Below are 24,454 nucleotides of genomic sequence, written 5' to 3'. Positions count from 1 at the left end.
ATAGAAAAAAACCTTTCCGCCGAGTGGAAGGATTTAGGCACGATTCTCAGCAGGGTACAAAATGACCATTAAGAGAAAACTGAAGATACCCATGAAGGTTGGCTCCAAAGCTGTAGAACAGGGTGTATGAGGTACACACTCGGGTGGACCCTCATCACGACCCCAAGCACACATTTAGACATGCCTACAGCACACTACTGTCTCACAGAAGATAGTTACTGACAAAATATGGTAAATACGTCCTGACCAGACATATCCAGCCTACCAAAAACTTTGTGGTCAACAGGCCCGACCGACGTGGGCCTAATAAAAAATGCTGATGCAATTAAAGTTAAAACCATCTCAAACCACAGGCCAATGAAACCTCAATACCCACTGTCTGCTGAAGCAAAAGCTGGAATCCGTCCAGTAATAGCAGACATGGAAAAAGCGGGAATCTTGATAAAGACAAAAACAACCTCGTGTTCTTCTCTCAACAGGTGATCCAGGAGATTTTTATTTTTTTTCTCCCCCCCTTTCTCACTGTCCCTCTCCCCTTCTGTTTTTCCTTTCCTTCCTCTTTCTTTCTCCCTTTCCTATCCCTCACTCATGTCTGTCCCGTCTGTAACATCTGAAAATAAAATATAATAAATAATAAAAACAAAGATCGACCAAATGGACCAATACGGCAATGCCACGATGATCCATTTGGCAAAGTAAATCCATTGGGTATCCTTGTTGGTCTTCAGACAACAATTCTGATGGCTAAAGAACCAAATGGGACAGGCAGAAAAAAAAAAGGAAAAGGTGGATGTGGAACAGATGATGAGCATCTGGTTCCTGCACTAAAGTTTCATTATTGTTATCATTTTTTTTTTTTGTAATTCTATTTAGAGTAGCGCTTGAACATGTCAGTTGATTTCAAGACACAATCTCATCCGGCTGCTCAACGAGCTGCTGTGGCCCACACTATGGGTTCAGTCCTTCAGGCCAAGCATTGGGTGGATACTAGAGGTGGGAATCACCATATATCCCACGATACGATATTATCACGATACTTAACGCACGATACGATATTATTGCAAAATTTAAAAATATTTTGCGATATTCAGATTCTGTACATGAAGGTAAACGTTATCAATATTCATTTTATCTAATATCAAAGTCTCACACTCAGTCTTTCTCTCATTTCAGTTTTATTGTTGACATACTGAACGGTTTGTATTACAGTCTAGTCCAACTTAACTGAATGCAACCATCTGGTACAATTATAGCTATTCTGAACTATGCAATATGAAAACTATGCAGCCCCTTCAGCAACTGAAGAATTTGAAAGTAAATTAAAACAAAATATAATTTTACATTAAATAAAAAAGTTTTAAACTTAATTAAAATAAAACATGTCTTAAATTAAAATAAGTAAACTGTCATGTTTATTGCTGCCAAAAAACAAGTTAAACACATTTGGACAGTGTCAGGATTCTTGCTCAGAAAAAGGATCAACATGCTCTGAAGTCAGAGTTCCAGTCCACAAAACTTTTTTTGTAACAAAATATCGATTTCTGCTGTCCCTGTATCGATACATTATTAGCAAACAAAATATCACGATACTACACAGTATCGATTTTTTCCCCCACCCCTAGTGGATACCATACTAAATCTTGAGTTTCGGCCTTTGCACTGCTCTGTAAACAAAGGGAAACGTTAAAAAAAAAAAAAAAGTTCAGCTTTAGACCACCAGAGTGGTTACATTTTCTAAACTCCTTTGACAAGCTTTCAAATCCCTGTTTGAGGGTAAAAGCTTGGTTTTACAGTTAAGGTTACAAAACCGGTTCAGGTCAGGGAGAAGGTGAAAGTTTATCAGATATTTTGTGATGGTTAAACTTAAGTCTTACGGTGTGTTCACACCGAACGCGATGGACGCGAATAAAACGCCCCAAACGCCCCTAATTTGACGCGTGTACATTCGCGTCTCAACGCGTGTCCAAGAAAAATCCAGTGAACCGGAAATGTGGGAGGAATGTGGGAGGGAGTTGTGCCAGACCGGTATCTTTGCAAGATGGCAGCTATCAAGCTAGCGCTTGAAGAGAGAGTCTCCCTTCTCTATGTACTGTGGAGAGCAGAGCAGCAGCGTAAAAGACGTCCTCGCCGTACCTGGGTCCATCAGGTCCTCCAGAGGCATGAGCAGTTTGGTGAGTTTCACCACTTGCTCCAGGAGCTGCGCCTGGATGACGGCCGATTCCAGCGCTATCACCGTCGGCCAGTTTGAGGACCTGCTTTCCCTCGTCGGTCCCAGCATCGCCCGCCTAGACACCAACTACAGACGCTCAATCCCACCTGCAGAGCGCCTGTCCGTCTGCCTGAGGTTAGTAAAACTATTTAATACGGTAGTCCTTTATTGATATCTGTGCTAATATGCTAATCCATCCAGTTATACACTGCTAACATGGATGTGCTATGCTAACAGTGAATGCTGTCGGTGTTTACTGAAAGCAAACTGTGGTACAGAGACGACTCTTTATAATATTTCTAGTGATACTCAGAAGGTCTCATCAAGTCCCGATTTAATTCGATTTATGCTGTTATCAGTGTTTGAATGATAGCATGGCTGTGGTGTCACATCAATGTATGCGCTTGGTGTTTGCTGATATCAAACTGTAGCATTAGGACCACTGAGTTAACCTTTGTAGTGATACTCACTCCTTTTTATTTAGACCTGGTTTAATTCTGGGATAGTTGAATGTTTGTATATAATCCCTGCAGCTGTCAGACTCTATAGCAGGGGTCACCAGCCTTTATTAAAACAGAGTTAGATAAAACTGTGAACAGTTTGGTTCATCTCTAGTTACATGGTTCTATCTTGATAAGCTGTCTTATCACAGATTAATTTTTCAAAAATATTAATGATTTAAGCAAGGAAAGGGCTACATGTCAACACACAACTCTTTATTTCTATTAATGTCTTACTTCATTCCTACCTGATTGACATGTTTAGGAATTGTGAGTGATTGGCTCACTGTAGTTGTGAAAGTTGCTACCAATCAAATTATGATATGTTAAAGTTAAAACAAAACACAACTGTTTTAGATATTATCCAATATACATTTTGTAATTATCCTTATAATTACAAAATGTTTTATGTAAGATTTAAGTTTTGTGATTTATATCTGACATCACAAAAGTATTTTGGAATTTGAATAATGTATTTTGTAACTGCAGTACACATAATACTGATTTTGAACAATTTTGTCCAGGTTCCTTGTCACCGGGGACTCCTTCAGGACCATCGCGTTCAGTTTCAGAGTCGGTGTGTCCACGGTGAGCCAGATCACCCCCCAGGCAGCGACGTCCATCTGGGACTGTCTAGTGGACGACTTCATGGCTGTGCCTTCACCTGGAGACTGGTGGTCCATCACAGAGGGATTCCAGGAGCGCTGGAACTTTCCTCTGTGCTGTGCAGCTCTGGATGGGAAGCACATCCAGACAAAGGCGCCCCATATATCATATAGGAGACACACACATTGATATACACTAAATATTCATTTCATTTCTTTTTTGTGGTGCCCAAATTGATGCACCTGCTTGATTTTGTTTAAACAATTATTGCACACTTTCTGTAAATCCAGTAAACTTCTTTTCACTTCTCAAATATCACTGTGTGTGTCTCCTGTATGATATTTAACTGACATTTTTTATTGTAACAACCAACGATTTATACAGGAAAATAATGTCTATTAACAAGGTTGCCCAAACTTCTGCATCCCACTGTATCAGTATATTTTGTCATTAGTATAATATGAAATAAATTCTACATGTGTCAAGTTGTGTGCCAACATTTGCTGTGTAGTAGAACTGAGACATTAGTCATTATAAACATTTATTTGAAATAATATTAAAAGTCTCAAACAGAAAAACATTAAACATAAATATATAAAATATAAGAATTTACAGAGAGACAGGAATAAAAAGGACCAGCTGCTCTCCAGAGCAGGAACAAGGCTGAGGAGGAAATGCTCCATTGGAGACTGGTGTGGCCTCTTCAGGGACTCCAGGATGGCCAGCTCCACCGCCGATGGACCGTCCTGGGACCCGTCCCTCATCTGCCTCGGAGCCGTCCTCCTCTGTGGGCCTGTAAAACAGCACAAAACACAAAGAAATGAGAAGGCTGCTACTAGATTTTAATTTCAACATTGAAAAAAAAAAAAAACAATAACAGGATATAATCAGATTGGTTGTAGATATTTAGTAAAAGGGAATCCCACCGACTAAAAAGGTATCAGTGCTTGCTGTACATATCTGTGGGTGCAGCAGCAGGAGCTCAGGGACTGGGGATGCTCTGCTGCAGAATCAGTTGGTTCTATCAATACAGTATTAAATGTTAACAGGTTGGATATAATAATCGTAGAGTAGACAGTGGTCCCTCATTTATTGCAGGGGTTCTCAGAATAACTAGCCCCTGGTCACAGTTCTCACAATTGATTCTCAAAGTGCAAACCTTTGTAGATTGCAAAACGTAAAAGTATTATTATGCCGCGGTTTGTCTTCATCTGCCCGCCACTTTCGTGCGCCTTTTTCCCTCACGGTGCAGGTGTCTATTTCCGAATGAGGCTCATAGTTATGGGTGTTTTTGTGCTGTTTTTTCTATTGGACGCGATGGTTATCAAAACCAAACGTGATAAATTTGGCAAGCGCAGGAGATTTGTCAATCAGGCTGCAGAATGCAATGCTGTACTCTGCAATAAAAAATCAGCGAAAAAGCAAAGCAGTGATGGATGAACAGCGGGACCACTGTGTGCTGTTTATTAATAAACAATAAAATATATTCCTAAATGACAACATGCATAAAAGCAGAACGGTATTTGTACGTCAGTGGGAAAATAGCGGTGGCTTGCTAGCTTTTGTGCGGCTTCCCCGGGTCAGTGAAAACTTTCAAAAGAGAAATGAATGAACTTACCAGGTTGCCCGATCTCTTCACATATCTTCCTCCAAGCTCGGTCCTTTTTATTCCTGTCTCGGTACTGAAAGCAGCTGGTGTTGTACAGCTCCGAGTTGTTTGCTACCGCATTGATTAGCCTTCCCCTCCATTGAAGTATGAAAGGCTTTGGCTGGATCTGCCCCTTTGACCTAGGTAACAGCCACGTCACCAGGCTCCTGATTGGTTGTCGCGGCGCGATTTGACGCTGGAGTTCAGATTTTTCCAACTCGAGCGGTAGACGCGAAACGCGCGTATGCACAAAATGCAACACAAAAACTCACGCGCGTGGTTTTATTCGCGAGTCAAACGCGCCAGACGCGCTACACTGACGCGCGTTTCACGCGTTTTGGCGTTTTCGCGACGCAAATCTGCTTCCGAATTTTCGCGGGACCCGCAATCGCGCGTCATCGCGCCTTTCCATTGACTTTACATGTAAACCTGACGCTCTATTCGCGTCCATCGCGTTCGGTGTGAACACACCGTTAGGAATGCACCGATGTCAATGAGTGGCCTCACAAAGACAGCCAAGGCTTTCCTCCCCACATCTGTCGAGATAGGATAAGAATGTATGCTTTAACTGAAAACTTGAGGTGACAAATCTTACAGATGTGGAGGTTTATTTTTTGCATACCCTGGTTTACTCCTGCAAACCTTGTTTAAACATTTACATAAAATGTTTTATGATTTTTTTGGTTTACATTATAGTTACGCAGAAAATTATAAAGAAAATTAAAGAGCATAATATTTGACAGAAATTGTGGAGACACCGTACAGAAAACGTGTTTCCTCACCCTGCTCACGCCGTTTGATCTGCTGGATTTGGTCCACAGTGCTCTTGAGGATGTGGCACTTTTCGGGCTTAACGCTGAGACTGGCAATGTCGCCCATGTTGGATGACAACAGCTCCGCCAGCTCCTCGATGTAGCAGCACTCCAGCTCCCGTCTCCGCTTCTCCGCACTGCAGAAACAGACCCGACAAAGACTCAAAGCGAAGTTCACATTAAAACAGCTGTTTTTAAATCAGTACTACTTTTCTGGGTGATTTTTCAGTACTTATCTGATTTTAAAAACATCAGAAAACTGATTCTCTAGCACTAATGAAACTATATTTGTTTTGATTTTGACATTTTTAACCATGAAAGCCGTGACATTTACTTTAAAGTGAGAAAGAAAAGCAGCAAAACCTGTGTTAGGGAAAATGTTCTAAAACACTTCTTCAGTAAAGACTCAGAGAAGAGAAACACACAGAGTTCTTGCTAGCAAGGGCAGCTCCCTACTGAGAGACTCGCACTAAGAAACTGCCCCGGTCTTTATTTATACTTCAGTGTGTGTGTGTGTGTGTGTGTGCGTGCGTGCGTGCGTGTGTCCTGCTGATCAAAGGGTCATAAAAGCACAAAAGGTACATCCTTGGTCAGGAAAGGGTAGTCTCCCCCTCACCCTAAATAACATGGTGAGGAAGTCCAGCAGTTCATCTATATGTAAAGAAGCACTTAAACTAAAACAGACATAGCTACGTTAATCCTGCCATAAAACAATAAAACAAGGTACGACCTCTCCCATGCTCCCAGGATGTGGGGGTGCATTCCTGGGGTGCACGCCAAGCCTGCAGCCTGCTAGAGATCACACACAATTGATTATATGCCTCTAAGTATACATGGTTGAATATTTCCTAATACAAATAACTACATGCAGTATTCTACCATATGCAAACTTATATCACTAAAAGATTATACTGACTACTAAATACAATTTTCCATTGACAACCTGACATGTTAAAAATTAATCAATTCACTGTTTCTGCTTGGCAAAAGTTACATTTAAATTACACTGTACTTGAAGTACATTGTCCTAAACTAATCAATATGGCCAAGTATATAAGGAAAACTTTAGAACACTTTAGTAATAAGGCATTACTATATCACCATGTTTAGTAATGTAATCAATAAGGATGAACTTTGTGTCAGCCATAGTATTACTAGCCTAACTTTCTGTTGATGTCAGTGGTCAACATTTACCTCGTTGTGAATATAAAAGTTTAAAGATGTCATGAAGAGCTTTAAAAAACTTTAAGAAGATGTGATTATTATTGTTGTTGTTATTATTATTATTATTATTATTATTATCATTATCATCTCTTTTTAAAATGCAGACTTTTTTTAAATGTGTACATGGCAGCAAAAAGTATTGGCATTTTTTTTTTAAAGATTATGACAAGAGAAGAAAAAAAATCAATTACTGATGGATTAATGGATACTGTCATGAGATTTTTAACATATATAAGTTTATTTACTACTGTTTACTATAAGCTCATATTGATGTGTTCATATATTTCACAAATATGCTGTGCTTTTTCACTTTTGTGCACACTGACATTTTAACTCTGTATGTTGATGAAGGCCAGAGACAGCGACCTAACCACAAGAGATTAAATCTCTAACAGCAGTTCCCGAAATTAGACTACACTCATATGACCCCACACACACACGTGCACACACTCAGTCACAGGAAGTTATTCGCAAGAACATGTATTAAAGGAATATGAAGGTATTTGCATACGCGATGTGTCTTATAAATAAAGAGCTATCGCCTGCACTCGGTGTGAGTGTCTCCTGAGAGCCGCTCACCCGTGCACGTTGCTATTTTAACAGAACTTGTCTGAGTGTCATTATTTCACCTGAATAATGTCTTGTTAATAAATAAAGTTAACCACGGACAGATACATATGAGAACACACTAGGGCTGCCACGATTAGTCGACTAGTCACGATTACGTCGACTATTAAAATCGTCGACCACTAATTTAATAGTCGACCCGTCGTTTGAAGCTTTGTAAGATCCCAAAAGACGCAGGAATGAGTAGTAGGATTTAAGAGTGTAATAACGGACTGAAACAGAAGATGGCAGCACTGCATGTACAAGGATGCCAGCTGCCCTTAAACCCCGAAGAAGAAGAAGCTGTGTCCCAGAATTCATAGCGCAGCCCTGCTCAGTTTCCAACAATGGCGGCAGCTAGTTAGTTTTAATATTACTCTTATTATTCTTTCTGGGTCACAAAATAAATGTTTAACATATTTTCAGGCGAGAATGTAGCTGTGTAAGCCTCAAATATGTGCTCAGTTTATCAAGACACCACATATTTTCAAAAGCGCGCCAACGTTTTCGGAGACATCTGTTACCCACTAGCTCGATAGCTAGCCGGGGGCAAGGTCACTAGAGCCGTGAGAACAGCGGACTCCCGGCAAATCGTTTACAAACCCACTGCCGTCTTTCGCTACTCAGGTTAAACATGATATATGAGTCACTTAGATAACTGAAAAATGTTATTGTTTGGCTTTTTTTTTAGTATTTTATTTGTTCCTGAGTAAATCGGTTTGGCTGAGATTAAAGTTATAGTTTTTACACAGCTGAATAAACGTCAAGCAGACAGCTGATTATCAGAAGTGTGAGATGCTCGAGAATTTACTCCGGTGTCCTGTTATATTTTAGATGGCAAGGAGTTTATTAAACTTCACCGAAACAATCTGCAGATTTCATTAAAATTTAATAAACTGTCATCTTGTCTTTTTAGTTAGCACCTTAAACACTTAAAGCTGTAAGCTAATGATAGTTATATAAGAGCAGATGCTGCTGGTGCAATAAGCTGTACGTTTTATGTCCAATGGATTTGATTAGTCGACTAATCGCAAAAATAATCGGTGACTAGTCGACTATCAAAATAATCGTTTGTGGCAGCCCTATGTTGCAGCTTTAAGGCAGGGATGACTCCTGGAGTTGCTTTCTCACTGCATATGCTTTATTTCACAATCAGATCATAACAAAAACATACAGCAGCTCCTCTCCAACTCCTAGCCCTTTGCTGCGGTGGAAAAAGAACGACTCCAATCCCCTTCAGGGAACATACGTACAAAAGAGTTTTCCTGACACACCAATGGGGCGTTCAATGCCATCTTGTAAATATGAGTACTCTGGCAGAATAACAGTTCAAATGAAAAATACACCAGAACAAACAAGCAAACAAAAAAGAAGTGTGGGGTACCTTTGAACCAATGAACAAAGTATAACAATTTATACTTTTTAACATAACCCGGCCCCGTCAATATGTGTATCTCTCACACCTAGAACACAGACATTCTTTAAACAAAATCACCCATGATGTACAAGCAATTATCAGCACCCCTCCAGAAGCAGAAGAGAAAACTATAATTGTCCCTGTAGGCTAAATATGCAGTTATTACACAATAATGAGTGACTCGAACCGTTGGTTGTGACTGACAGCAATAGAGACAAAGAAACAAACAGAAAGCTGGTTGGACCCAACACAATGTGCTCAGACACATTACACAGGAGATCCAGCAGAGTAACGTAGATTGCAATGAAGGAGAAACACATGATCTTTAACGGAGCACAAATTAGACTGTTGGAAGGCTGGTGATATATTTAAAGCACAAATCACATTTTATTGATAGCAGCATTATTGAATAAATAAAGTAGACTAAGTTTTGTTTATTTTTTATTTGTGATAAAGTTGTATGAAAGAGTTAGGATAGAAAGTGTTAAACAAGTTATTTGAATGTTGCTATTTAAACTATTTTGTACATTTTGTAAAGCATCTCGTACCTCTGCTTTATTGCTGTTGATGCCAAAGAAACATACATCAATACATACATCTACATTCAATGCTGGCATTTACAACTTTTAAGGTGATTTTAGACCTTGTGATTATTATATTTTTAATGTTTTTCCTCCCTCAGTTAAAAAAAATGCTGTTGCTATTTAAGCCCTTGTAAATACGACATTTGTGGAGGGGTCTTCGATGACAGTTATGTGAAGATGTTATGGGAAAAGGAGGGAGGGATGTGTATTTCTAGGGAAGAATGGACTCAGATGTGGGAATGGCAATGGAGGAGTACTTCCTCCAAAAGCTGGAGGGAGTTCGGATGGAAAACTCTGATAAGGTTCTTTATCACTCCATGTCAAAAGGCTCACTATGATGGGAATCCTCCCGTGTGCTGGAGAAACTGTGGATACCAAGGAGCCCATCACACCCATATTATGTGGGACTGTCCTGTGCTACGGACTTACTGGAAAGACATTCATGGTATATTACAAGGCATTTTTAACTGTACATTCCCTCAGGATATGAAGACAATTTTTTTTGGCTGTATACCGCAGAACTGGTCCAAAAATGACATATGTCTGTTAAGAGCTTTATTGGTTGCAAGTAAGAAATGTATAACAAAGAAATGGTCCTCGCAAGACATACCGACTTTGTCATTATGGTGGGAAATTACGTTAGAGATATATAGGATGGAGGAAGTAACAGCTCATGTTAATGACAGGATGGCCTGGTTCCATCTGTGTTGGGATAAGTGGGTCCAATACGTTAATACCTATAAACCGAATTTTCTCTTTAAAGCTTGAAACCACCAATTTAGTTAATTTGCTTACTCCCGACAGAGCTTTCTCCTTTTATTTTATATACCGTATATATAATTTTTTTCCTTTTTTTTTTCTCTTTCTTTCTCACTGTCTTTCTTCCTTCTCGTTTTGTTTCGTTTTTCTCTTGTAAACTGTGTTAATTAATGCCTGTAATCATCTTTGTGAGGTAATATTGTAGAAATAAAGAATATAAAAAAAAAAAAGTAAATACGACATTTGACATTTTTGTAATTTTCAATTAATGCAGATTAAAATAAAATTAGCTTAAATCGAATCTGAATCATGCTTTCAGCTCTGACCTTTGGTTTCAGTGTTAATATATTTGTAATGCATTTTACCATGGTGTTGCTTTTTTGCAATCAAATTGATTTATTTATACTTTTTAACACTGCTTATTTATAAAAAAAAAAAAGATTGTTTTTTTTTAAAAACAAAACAAAAAAAACAAAACAACAGCCAGTTAAATTTAAGTAAATGGTTATAGATTAAACTGTGAAAGTAAATTCATGATCCTCTTTTTTCCTGCATTGGCTTTTTATCCACCTGTGGCATTTTTCTATAATATTGAAATTGGACAAAAATCAAAAGAAAATAAATAAATTAAGATTCTTCTCTTTTAACCTTTTGCGCAGCCTGGTGTTTAAATTTATTCTTGAGTTCCAGTGATTTCATTTCTAACGGACGAGAAACAGCAAGGTATGTGGCAGCAAGAAGAGCGTATATGTGACTGTGCGTATGTGAAACGACAACAGCAAAAGTAGGTCAGTGCATTGGCCAGCCAGAAAACACAGGCGTGGTGACCGAGGGAAGGGTGAGGAGGGGGAGGACGCTGCTGTGTGAAATGAGCGGGTAAGTGGATGAGTGTTAGTGATGGGATTTCCGGCTCTTTTTAGAGATCCGGCTCTTTCGGTTCGGCTCACTAAAAAGAGCCGGCTCTTTCGGCTCCGAGCCGGCTCTTCAGGTTGTTTTGTTGCTTTAATTAATTTATTATTAACAATAATATAAAATTATGCACAAAAGGAATTACTAACGTAAAAAAAAGTGGTTTTATTTGTATATGTTTATATATAAATATATGCGGTGGCCCCTAGAGACAAAACACGTACAAACTCCAAAACACATTTCTAGCATGAACTGAACTTCCAAAGCAGAGCTACTAGATCACTTAAATTACACAATTGAAAGCATGTGTGTATTGTTTGTGTATTTATACACAGGCACTCATATATATTCAAATAATTTTAAAAAAGTTCATTTACCTGTTACTACCACACACCAAATCCGGTCGTTGGTACTTGCTGGCTTGTGTAGCCACTACGTAACAAAAGCTCAACACTGCGCCCAGCATCCTGGAGCACTTCTGTTGTCTTTTGTAAGTGTTTTGAGTTTTTAAGTGCTTCTGAGTTTTTTGTACGTGTTTTGGAGTTTTTACGTGTTTTGGAGTTTGTACGTGATTTGAAGTTTGTATGTGCTTTGTCTGTAGGGGCCACTGTAAATATACTTTTATTTTTTCACTCTACATAAAATGTAATAAATAAATCATATAATACAAAAATCAACTATTCACATTTCAACTTTTAACTATTTAAATTTTCAGCTTTTTCCTTTTACAAATTTAAAGTGAAAACAACACAAAACACTGCAAACCACAACACAATTAAATATAAATTATAATATGAAAACAAAAAGAAGATGCATATTCTCTGTCATATGGGCCTGCATGAATAAACTTTCTCAATCCTTTATCATCTGCAACCGAAAATAGTTGTGGATGATTACTATACCTTTCTAATGTGACGTTGTTGTCCCTGCCTCTCTTTCTCTCTCTCTGGCTCTGTTCCTGTGCTACTGAGTGTAACTACCGCCCCTCCCCCCTCTGCCCAGCATAAAGCACAAGGCTCAGGTGCGAAGTGAAGCGGAAAAAAAGTGCGAGAGAGAGAGAGAGAGGGTGAGAGAAAGAAAAAAAAAAAAAACCCACGTGACGGCTCGCGATAAGGAGCCGGCTCGCGTCGTTCACGTCAAAGAGCCGGCTCTAAGAGCCATTTCGTTCGCGAACGACCCATCACTAATGAGTGTAGCTGCTGGAGAAATGCTAGCTGGGCTGTTACATCACCTATCGGCCTTATAGATTTACACATACAGTACATGGAGAACTTTCACTCCTACACGCCCCACTTAAACTTATACTGACCTAAAGTCAAATCTATACTTTAAACTTTATCTCAGGTTTCTAATTACTTCTATTTAATTAGGACTTTTTGGTCAAATGTACTTTGTTTGGAGTAGCAAAAATGTTTGGTATATAACTTGGTATCTTGGTATATACATATACAAATATACATGTATATTGTTTTTTACATTTATATCTTTATAGTGATTTGTTTTTCCTTCGGGAGTATATAGACATAAATCACTTTAATATCACTAACAAATAAATAATAATTGTGATAAATAAATTAAAACAACAAAATATTTGGCACAGGGAAGTCAGCACTTGACAGGCTGTCTGTGGGATGTTATTTCACTTTTTGTTGCCGATGTTTAATCACTGACACCGCAATCACACTAGAGACCGGTTGGTGATCCCCTGGCAACCTCCAGTTGTTAGTGACAAATGTGGGTTCCTTAACCACTTGGATGTTGCTAGGTGAAACTGGTCACAAACATAGCACTGCACCGAAAACCTTCTTGTGCTCGCTTTGGTTGCTAGCAGATTGCTCCAGTTACTGGAGTTTGGTGGACCACACCAAGTTGTCTGCAATACGAATTTCACTGATTACCACGAATTAGAGATGGACCGATCCGATATTACGCATCGGTCCGACACTGACCTAAATTACTGGATCGGATATCGAAGAGAAATAAAAAATGTAATCAGATCCATTAAATATCACAAAATCATTTAACAAAACTTGCGACATGGCGTAACTCAGCTCATAACCTTAGCACGTCGGAGCAGCATGCGTCATGTGATAGAGCGGCTGTGGCGTGCGAGACCTGTCGGTGGTCTGGTTGAGTATTTAGTATTTATTTATTTATTGTCATTGTCAAGAACAATGAAATTGCGTTTGGGGCTTCCATACAACCCAAAAAAAAGAAGAAAATAATAAATACCCCTTAAAACCCAAGTGTACATATTTAACCCAGTGTGACTCCAATGCAATAAGACAATCCTTAGCAATAATGTTCATAGAAATTCAGACAAAGACCTGAGAAACATGACAAAATACAACAATGCAACCCATTCAATATTATTGTACTGTGAGATATGATATCAGATATGATAGTTATCTATTTAAGAAAGAGGGGGGGGCAGGAGGGGGAAGAGAATAAAGATATGATGCACCAATGCAGACCAGTTCATTGCTATTAAGAAGTTGGATATGGTTATTGTCCGTGAGAGGGGGGCAGAGAGTTCAGGAGCCTCACAGCCTGTGGATACAGGCTGTTGGCCAGTCTGGATGTTCTGGCCTGTATAGACCTGTACCTTCTCCCTGAGGGCAGCAGATGGAAAAGGTGGCGCGCAGGGTGATGTTGGTCCCGCAGGATACTGTGCACCCTCCTCAGACAGCGAGTGGGGAAGATATTACTGATCTCTGGCAGACTTGTTCCAATAATTCTGCCAGCTTCCTTCACCACCCGCTGGAGTGCTTGCTGATCGGCCTTGGTGCAGCTGGGGAACCACACTAGAAATCCATACGTCAGAACGCTGCTGATGGCACAGTTGTAGAAGTTCAACATCAGAGATCTGGGAACGTGTGCGCTCCGCAGTCTCCTCAGGTAGTAGAGGCGCTGTTGGGCCTTCCGTACAACTGAGGTGATATGGTTGCCCCAGGACAGGTCCTCGGTCACAGTTACCCCCAAGAATTTAAAACTGCTCACCCTCTCCACCGCCTCACTGCCAATGAAGAGAGGCAGATGGTTGTTATGACCCCTCTTCCGGAAATCTACAATGATCTCCTTGGTCTTTTTGGTGTTTAAGACCAAGTTATTGTCGTGGCACCATGACTCTAGTTGTTGCACCTCTGTCCTATAGTTTGTCTCATCATTGTTGGATATAAGTCCGAGCACTGTAGTGTCATCTGCAAACTTAACAATGAGATTGGACGCGCAGGAGGAAATACAGTCATGGGTGAAGAGAGTGTATAGCAGAGGGCTCAGAACACACCCCTGAGGGGCACCGGTGTTGACCACAAGGGTGGAAGAGGTGTTCTTACCCACTCTGACACTCTGTCTACGGTTAGTGAGGAAGTCCACAATCCAGTTGCACAGAGAGGAGTTAAGTCCCAGTTGGTGGAGTTTGGGACGTAGTTTGTATGGCCGGATGGTATTAAAAGCCGAGCTGTAGTCTACAAAGAGGAGCTGTGCATAGGTATTCCTGTGTTCCAAGTGCTTCAGTAATGTGTGCAGCACTGTGGCGATCGCATCCTCGGTTGACCGGTTCTCCCTGTATGCAAACTGGTGCGAGTCCAGGGATGGTGGAAAAGCAGCTCTGATGTGTTTAATGACCAGTCTCTCCAGGCATTTGGCGGGAATGGGGGTGAGTGCCACAGGTCTGAAATCGTTCAGACATGTGACATTTGACTGTTTTGGGATGGGAACGATGGTTGCTGCTTTGAAACAGGATGGTACCAGTGAACAGGACAACGAGGTGTTATATATAGAGGTGAAGACGTCCGCCAGGTCTTTTAGCACCCGGCCCAGCACTCCATCCGGCCCGGCCGCCTTCCTGGTGTTAATGCTCCAGAACACACGCCTCAGCTCATGAGTGCTCAGGACCGGATCAGGGTCGGTTGAGGGGAGAGGGGACAGGACAGGGTCGGTGTTCTCCCTGTCAAAACGGGCATAAAAGAGATTTAGATCCTCAGCCAGAGTAGAACTGTCGGCTGAGGGTGATGGTGTTCTTCTTTTGTAGTCCGTGATAGCCCTGATGCCCTCCCAGACCTGCCTTGGGTTTGTGTTGTTCTCAAACCTGGGTGTTGTTCTCAAACCTGGCCTCGATACGCCTCCTGTGCTGCTGCTTGGCAGTCTTGATGCCTCTTCTCAGGTTGGCCCTGGCAGCACTGTATGCCTCCTGGTCCCCGGATTTGAAAGCGTTGTTCCTTGTTCGAATAAGTTGTTGAACTCCGTGTGTCATCCAGGGTGGATTATTAGGGAACACACGGAATCGTTTCCAAGTTGTTACATTGTCCACACAGAAACAGATGTAGTCCAAGACAGTGGAGGTGTAACTGTCCAATGCGACACGATTGTCAGTGTCCTGCACCTTGAATACATCCCAGTCTGTGCAGTGGAAACAGTCCTGAAGCATCGGAATAGCATCCTGCGGCCATGTTCTCACGGTTTTGGTTGTAATCCCAGTGCTCTTGATCTTTTGTGTGTATATTGGGTGTAGCAGAAGGGAGAGATGGTCTGACCCAGGTGGGGATAAGCCTGGGCTCTGTACGCATTCGCCATGTTGGTGTACACCTGGTCCAACGTTCTATCTCCTCTGGTAGCACACTTCACATTACGGTGGAAATTGTGAAGTACAGATTTCAGGTCCGCGTGGTTAAAATCCCCAGCCGCAATAAAGACACTGTCCGGGTGTGCTACCAGGCTGTTATTGATGCTGCTGCTCAATTGTGCTAACGCTAGCTTAGCATTAGCATCTGGTGGAATGTAAACAGCGCAGATGTAAACGGCAGAAAATTCCCGAGGGAGATAGAATGGACGGCACTTTAACACCAACAGTTCTACCTCCGTACTGCACAGTTTTTCCGTTACCGTGACGTTCGTGCACCAAAGGTTGTTAATATAGATGCACAGCCCCCCGCCAGTCTTCTTACCCGAGTCCGCAGACCTGTCGGCTCGATAGGCGGTGCGGCCTGCTAGATTGATAGCCGCATCGGGAATGGCGCTGTCCAGCCAGGTTTCAGTGAAAATCATGCACGAACAGTTATTAAAAGTCCGTCGAGTGGCGATCTGCAGTCGTATTTCATCCAGTTTGTAACGGATTGAACGGGCGTTGGAGAGGAATATGATCGGGAGTGGTGGTTTAAACGGACTAGTCTTTAGCCGTGCCCACAGGCCTCCCCGCTTGCCTCTCTTCTGCCTCCGCTCGCAACGTCTCCTCCTGCGGCTTGCTGTTGCGGGTAGCCCCGGGGGTTGCTTAACGATCTCCGGGGGGATGAGATACTCGGATGTTAGTTGAAGATCTCCACGGCTTAGTTGTAGTAGATCATCTCTGTTGTATTGAAGTAACCCCAGACTGTGTGAAATAATACACAGTACCACCAAAAGTGCAAAAGTGTAGGAGCTCCGGGCCGCTGCGTCTGCGCGCCGCCATCTTGGTTGCTGCTGAACCTTTGAACCTGGTTGAGCAGTTGGAGCCTCGGTGCTATTTGGTGTTTGGTGCTTCGGCTGTTAAAGTGCATCTTATCTTAATTTTTTGGATTCTTTCCTACAGTTTTAATACTTCTTAATGGTTTTCAGATCCTGATAATCCGAGCTGCAAAGCAGAAGGGCATCCAGGTCACATGCGAGGTCGCCCCTCACCACCTCTTCCTATGTGAGGACAATGTGGCGCAGATCGGCGACGGTCGAGCGCAGGTTCGACCCATGCTGGGAACACGCGAGGACATGGAGACACTCTGGGAAAATCTGGACATTATCGACTGCTTTGCTACAGACCACGGTCAGAGAGCATTCATTTTCTGTCACCGATCATGCAGACAGACTTGTCTTCGACCTTCCTGAACTGTACGGTTTTTGTTTTGTTTTGCTAGCTCCTCACTCTGTAGACGAGAAGAACAGTGAGCGTCCTCCTCCTGGTTACCCCGGTCTGGAAACAATGCTGCCTCTGCTGCTCACCGCCGTCAGTGATGGACGTCTGACTCTGGATGATATTACCAGACGTCTTTATGACAATCCACGCAGGATCTTCAACCTGCCCGTTCAGGAAAACACCTACGTGGAGGTAAACAGACAAACACAATTAAAGGGAATTCATTTTAAGGAGACATTATTTTGATGCAGTAATTAGCAGCCTATCTGTACTCTGATGAAATATGTTCCTAATTATTTATCAATTACGTGTCTTTCAGGTGGACCTCGAGCAGGAGTGGGTTATTCCTCAGGCCATGCAGTTCACTAAGTCTAAGTGGACTCCTTTCGAAGGTATGAAGGTGAAAGGTAAAGTCCGCCGCGTGGTCCTGCGAGGAGAGGTGGCCTACATCGACGGCCAGGTCAGCATTCGTGCATTTTGCTTTTGAACAAGAAAACAAAGAGAATAAATGTAGTTGATCTAATAAAGTACGTGTCCTGTCTCCTTCAGGTGCTCGTGCCTCCAGGTTACGGTGAGGATGTGAAGACTTGGCCCACTTCTTCCACCCATCCTCCAGAACCTGTCAAAGAAACTCCAATGGTAATAAAAGTGAATGCGGTAATAATGCAGCTGCCTTCCATGCTTTCTGTTGTAAGATAAAGACTCTACAATAATATTACATCACATTGGTGTTTTGGCCACCACCATGATTATTTTTGGAGCCAAAATTGACCAGATTTAAGAAGAGAGTGAAGTTATCTGCCAACACTAACACACTTCTTTAGCAGCCATAGCCATGAAGAACGTGCACACAGCAGCAGATATCGGCTAGTTGATGCTAAGTAAACGTAACTGAAAGAAAACACTAGAATTTCATTCAACAAATTGAATAAAAGAACTTCTTAGATGTAATTAGTTTAAAATGCTGTAAAAGACACAGCAAGCAAAATCGAGAGGTTCAGATCAGTGATTAAAGTTGGTGTTTCTTCCATGCCTGAAATGTCTGGTAGGAGGCAAACAGCAGGTATCAACTTGTTCCTTTTGAAATGTGGAGGAATAGCAGCTCCTCACTTTATTTCTAAGAAAGAGGTCTTAGACACCACCGTTTGGAGGAAGCTCTTTTCCGGTGCTTATATCCCCGGTCTTCTTTCTTATGAGCGTAGATGACATCTAAAAAGTTCACAGAATTTGAACGTACAGCTAACAGAGTTTAATTACAAACAAAAACATTTAAAGCCTGTACTTAGAACTGTTTTGAGTGTTTCTTGAACTCCTCTATGTGGGGATTACTTCATGTGTTTTGTTTACATTAATTCTGCTCCATCAGACTCCTGAGCGTCAGCGTCCAACTCCACCCCGGGATGGAGTGCGGACTCGAGCTGCGAGCCCACGACGCATTGGTGGAGAAAGCCGCTACCTGCTGCCGTCCCGCATCCACCGTGCCTCTGATCCCGGCCTGCCACCTGGTATTACAGCTCCCAGAATGCTTTGGAACAGCAGTTTTTTGTTTTACCTCGAGGGTTTCTCCCAATGTTGCTCACACTTTACGTTTGATGGTTCAGAAGGAACGAAGCCTGGAAATACTCAAGGTATCTCCTAAATGTGCCTCATGTTACTGCACTATTCACTAATTTCAGTTATGTGCTGTTACAATGGTGGATGTTCGTATCAAACATGACCAAAGTTATAGAATGATGAGGTACCTTAAAGTAATCCCTCATTCCTCATGCCTTCCTGTTCAGGGTAAAGTAATGGCCTCCATATTCTATGAGGTCAGCACTCGCACCAGCAGTTCCTTCGCAGCGGCCATGCAGCGTTTGGGCGGCTCCGTCGTCCATTCCAGCGAGGCCACTTCCTCCTCGCTGAAGGGAGAATCGCTGGCGGACTCTGTCCAGATCATGAGTGGCTACGCTGACGTCCTCGTGCTGCGTCACCCAACACCTGGAGCTGTAGAGGTGGATTTTAGATGGATACTTTTTTTTATTAAAAGTTTTCTTTACGTAAAAGAAAATAAACACTAATTGGTCATAAAAGTAACTGCAGCAGCACCCTGTTGTGTGTTTTTTGATGCTTGTTTAGTTTGAAGATGAGTTTTTAATATCTTACGCACGTGACTCCTCCTTCGTATTGTTTGCTGATGATACCACTCTGTACTGCTCAGCTAAAAACTTAGAACAGCTTCTGACTACAGCGGAAAAGGAGTTAAATATATTAAAAAACTGGTTTGATGTAAATAAGTTATCATTAAATATAAAGAAAACAAAATTGATTATTTTTGGCACTAGACAAATGAAAAATGTATCTAAAATAAGGGTTAATGGAATTGAAATTGAAAGAGTGTACGAAAATAAATTTCTTGGAGTGATAATTGATGATAAGCTGAGTTGGAAGTCTCATATAAACCACGTGAAAACAAAAATGTCAAAAACCATTGCTATTCTCTATAAAACAAAGCATGTCCTGAACAAAAAATCATTATACACACTTTATTGTACTCTGTTGCTTCCATATATGACTTACTGTCTGGAGATATGGGGTAATGCATATAAAACGAACACTCTTCATATTTTCAAGTTACAAAAAAAAGCTATAAGAATTATAAACCAATCAAACTATATAGAACCAACTAACATTTTGTTTATTAATCTGAATACCCTGAAATTTTATGATTTAGTTGAATATAAAATGGCACAGATAATGTATAAAGCACAAAATAACTTGCTTTGCCCCAGTACTCAGAAGCTGTTCAAAGTCAGAGAGAGTCAATATGACTTAAGGGGAACAGATTTCTTTAAAAAAAACAAGATAAGGACAAATATAAAGCAGAGATGTGTTTCTGTTAGAGGAGTTAACCTGTGGAATAGTTATGACAGTGATTTAAAAAGGTGTAGTTCATTTTCCTTGTTTAAAAACATGTTTAAAAATAGAGTAATAGAAAAATATATAAATCAAGAATGAAAAGAGCAAAAAGGAGAAAAAAAAACAACCTCTTGATTCTTTTGCTTTGATGTAGTTACTTATCTAAGGTGGAAAGTTTTTTTTTCTTTGGTTTTTTTTTTTTTGTTTGTTTGGTTTTTGCTTTGTTTTATTATTTTCTTCAAGCCCTGTGTACAGGAGCTGCATACAAAAAGATATTTTGTGAAAAGGGTTGGCGTAATAAGCAAATGCTTCAGCCAATACCTTTTGATTAGCCTTGTCTCATGCTTTCTTTCTTTATGGTAGATTTTTGTTCTGTTTTCACTGTTTTTTTGTTTTTGTTTTTTTTTCACTGTTTTCACTGAGATTTGAATTTGAATGCTAATCAATAAAATCAAAATCAAATCAATTCTCAGAGCGCGTCCCGTCAGTGCCGTAAGCCGCTGATCAATGCTGGCGACGGTGTCGGGGAGCATCCCACTCAGGCCCTGTTGGACGTCTTCACCATCAGAGAGGAGCTGGGAACGGTCAACGGCATGACGGTGAGCGACATGATTCCTTTTTAATTTAATCTTCAGCCAGAATAAAACTTTACATGAAAACATGTTAAAACTGTGGCGTCTGTCAGATAACGATGGTTGGACATCTGAAACATGGCCGAACGGTTCATTCCCTCGCCAAACTGCTGACCCAGTACCGCATCACTCTGCGTTACGTGGCTCCCAAAAACCTCCACATGCCAGCAGAGATCGTCAGCTACGTGGCCTCAAAGGGCATCAAACAGGTGAGGACTAAACATGGTTACACAGCAAAGAGGAGTTTTCACAAATATGTACTAAAAACTGCTAATTTAAAAAAACATGTTTGTTTGCAGGAGGAGTTTGACAGCATCGAGGAGGCTCTGCCTGACACCGACGTCCTCTACATGACGAGGATCCAGAAGGAGAGGTTTGCATCTGAGGAGGAGTACAAAGCCGTAAGTTTCATTTCACCGACTGGTTTTATTTTGTGACACAGATACTTGCATATACTCACAGCGCATCTGTAGTTAGGCCTGGTGCTTCCTGCCTCATGCTGGCCCGGTAATCGTTTTTGATATCGTTCAGTTGGTCTCATGGTGACATTTTCCCTAATCCACTATTCTGCACTGCAAACTCCACTGACTCCATCTGGTGAAGCTGGGGTTTGTCTGCATTTGGAGTTCATCTTTAGTGGAAAGCAGCTGATTTGTTCAGTTATTCGTCACAAAGTTCTTTCCAAATGAAATATTTCTAGAGGCAAAACTATTAAATAGAATTGTCTTAAGAAAACAAGAAGATATGCGAGAAAGAAGGCGTTCCCTCACCCCTCTACAGATGTAAGCGTGTGGGGAAATATGGAAGTGGAACCCTTTAGCTAAGCATTCATAGGTGCAGACAGAACCAATCAGCTCAGGTCTCATGTGACTGGATGATCCCGGAGTATTTTTGATCTTTAACTGTGACTCTGTTGTTTCTCTCAGTGTTTTGGTCAGTTCGTCCTCACTCCTCACATCATGACTGGAGCCAAACAGAAGATGGTGGTGATGCACCCGCTGCCCAGAGTCAATGAAATCAGGTGAGACGCGCTCAGTCAAATGTCTGACAACAATATCAGTTCCAGCTGTGTTGTTTAAATGTTGCTTGAGCCCTTAAATGGGCTGCAAAAATGTAACGTTTTGTGTACAATGTCTAATTTCAGTACGATTTCTTTTAACTAACTTAAATTTGAACTGAATTTTATTTTAACCCACCTTACATTATTTGCTATTGTGTTGATTAAGTGGACTAATGATCTGTTTCTCTTTGTTATTTCTCTCTCAGCGTGGAGGTGGACACAGACCCGAGGGCGGCATATTTCCGTCAGGCGGAGAATGGCATGTACATCCGAATGGCCCTGCTGGCCACCGTACTGGGCCGATAACTCAGTGTGTGTCACAGGCTGGGTCTCTGACCCAGCGCTCTGAGTTCATTTTGTATTTGTCTCATTTTAGATATGTGATTAGTTTGTGTCATTCCTATTTAGCTTTAGTTAAGGAAAGGCAGTTATTAATTATTGTTTCCTTGGTTTCTATGTTTGAGTTCTTGTATCGTTCATCACGTGTTAGGTCTGTTAAGCTTGTGTTGTCATGTCTAGTTTCAGTGTTTCCTGTTTTATTTTGAAGGAGTCGTGTGTTCTTTGTTCATTGTATTTAGTTTCACTTCCCCCGTCCTGTCATTAGGTTCATGTCAGTCAGCTGTTCCTCCATGTGTTCCCACTTCCCCTAATCACCTCCTGTGTATTTAAGTCCTGTGTTTTCAGTGTGTCATTGTCAGATCGTCTGCTTTGTTTGCAAGCCAAGAAGTTGCGTCAAGTCTCCTCGCGTCAAGTCCATGTTCCTGTTGTAGGTTTTTAAGTTAATTTAGCTCACCCAGTTTAGTTTATTGTTAGCCTTGCATTTTGCCTTTTGTTTCCGTCTGCATTTGGGTCCACCCTTCACTCTACACACAATCAGCCCTGCTGATTGTGACAGTGTGCTGCTTCTTTGTCCTACAAACTGTCAGAGAAACAAAAATGTATCTTTTCTGAAATCTATACATTTCTCATTTCCTGCCCCCGAGGGGTGCAAGTAGGTTTAAATACTAGATTTAATACTGAGTTAAAGTTTATAACATGCTGCTGTAACACAGAACTTTTTTTTTCTCCAGTCACACAAATGTTTACTTGTTTTCTTTCCTGCTGTATTTCAAGATTCCTTTATTTTTACATGTCTTAAAACCATTAACATAATTAACATATAGAACCAGAATCTGTCTTGTTTGAAATGGTTAAGAGATGATCAGTGTTTGTGCATCGATGAGCCAAATCGAGGAGCAAAGGGAAGAAATAGGAAGTGGGTGCTGCTATCGATGTCTCTTTTACATATATATATAATTTGCAGCTGCTGCATCTGATTAATGATGTTTAAAGGGACCAATGAGGATGTCAAAGAAGATAAATCCTGAATGCATTTTTACGTTTAGACCAATTTACTGGACCAGCTTCATCAGATGTTTGTTTGGGTTGGCACAGTCCTCTGAAAACCAGCAATGGTGGTTTACGCCTCGAGGTTTTTCAAAAGAAAATTTCTAACAAAATACAGAGAAAAAAATATTTTTACTACACCAAACAATCCGATTGATATTTTGTTTTAAAATGAGCAAAAGCAAAACTAAGTGTCTAATATATTTCTAGGTTACCGGAAAACCTTCATCATTCCAGCTCTACATGAGTATAATGGTACGATACGACTTACTGCACATGTTTGTATCATGATTTCAGTCTGTTTCAGAGTCGTGACATCCTTGGTTGTATGAAATGGTTGTTTCCCTTTCTTCAAATGTGTTGCATTAACTGCAAGTGGAAACGCACAAATATCCTCAGAGCACAGTCTTTGATGGTTTTGGGGTAATCTCTGTAACTATCAGTAATTTCTTACACTGTTGACAAACTTTTTTTAAAATCAAAATCCAAACGGATGTTTGTAAAGTGTCGAACGACTTCTGTGTCATGTGGAGAAATAAATAATGAAAAAGGATGTTTCTCTTTGTGGTTGATTTCATTTACAGTTTTTTCTGATTGCTTAAGCACATTTATTGTAACTATTGGCTAACTTTGCAAAACTCACAAATAAGAAAACCTGTCACCTAATAATCAAAACATTGTAGTTCTCTTGCAAAAGCAAACACAGCCAGATTAACTCTTCACACCTTCGTAAAAATGGTGTTTCCGTATCAAACAGTACACACAAGCCATCATCTACTAAGCACACAATGCGCCAACTGCACACTGATGGTATGAATACAAAACACATCTGGCTTTTGCTTCCTCTGTGCACAAGGTAGGCTATGTCAGTTTGAGCTCATACTTCTGTCATAGATCCATAAGCATAGAGGGAGCCAAACTTCAAGTACTGGTGTTTATTCAAACACATCAAAACAAACACAAGTGTTCATTTCCAAGTATAGGATTATTTGCAATCGCCATAATGACTATATGGGTTACTTGGTCTGCAGTGAACATGCTTCCTCTGCCCCCAGCATCTGGTCATCTAGCAATTCTCTAAAGTAACAATTTCAGTATTTTTACATCAATGGTATTGGTGTGTTTCTCATTGGCATATGGCAGTGCTACAAATCTTTGTGCGAAGTGACTGTACTAACCGATTCTCATTTCAAGATGTCCTTATGGTACTTGCTACAGTGTAGCGGCTCGAGTTAGGCTGGACCCGTTGGCCAGCTTCCCTCAGGGTCATTCCACGGTTGATTACATGGTCCACTATTGTAGCTCTGATGTAATCAGCAA

At 41.0% G+C, this 24,454-nt stretch overlaps 1 protein-coding gene and 1 pseudogene across 2 annotated transcripts; both read left to right on the top strand.

The window, feature by feature from the left end:
- Window positions 1–2,037: 2,037 nt before the first annotated feature.
- LOC146692355 (uncharacterized) lies at window positions 2,038–4,235 on the top strand. The gene is made up of 2 exons (XM_085432465.1): window positions 2,038–2,344; window positions 3,234–4,235. The coding sequence occupies exons 1-2, from the start codon at window positions 2,085–2,087 to the stop codon at window positions 3,502–3,504; spliced, it is 531 nt and encodes a 176-aa protein (XP_085288591.1). The 5' UTR covers window positions 2,038–2,084; the 3' UTR covers window positions 3,505–4,235.
- Window positions 4,236–11,124: 6,889 nt separating this feature from the next.
- Window positions 11,125–23,687, top strand: LOC146692354 (multifunctional protein CAD-like; annotated as a pseudogene). The gene is made up of 12 exons (XR_014915175.1): window positions 11,125–11,241; window positions 16,867–17,068; window positions 17,160–17,350; window positions 17,478–17,618; window positions 17,708–17,797; window positions 18,525–18,786; window positions 18,940–19,152; window positions 20,530–20,655; window positions 20,742–20,897; window positions 20,988–21,089; window positions 21,615–21,709; window positions 21,955–23,687. The product of XR_014915175.1 is annotated as a multifunctional protein CAD-like (transcript).
- The last annotated feature ends 767 nt before the right edge of the window (window positions 23,688–24,454 follow it).

Source organism: Copadichromis virginalis, linkage group LG15 (genome assembly GCF_057382275.1).
Source record: "Copadichromis virginalis isolate Kocher_CV1m ecotype Utaka linkage group LG15, C_Virginalis_male_GT1.1, whole genome shotgun sequence".
Taxonomy (NCBI): Eukaryota; Metazoa; Chordata; class Actinopteri; order Cichliformes; family Cichlidae; genus Copadichromis; species Copadichromis virginalis.
The sequence above is the reverse complement of the archived record's forward strand: the minus strand, read 5'-3'. Positions and strand labels throughout refer to the sequence as shown.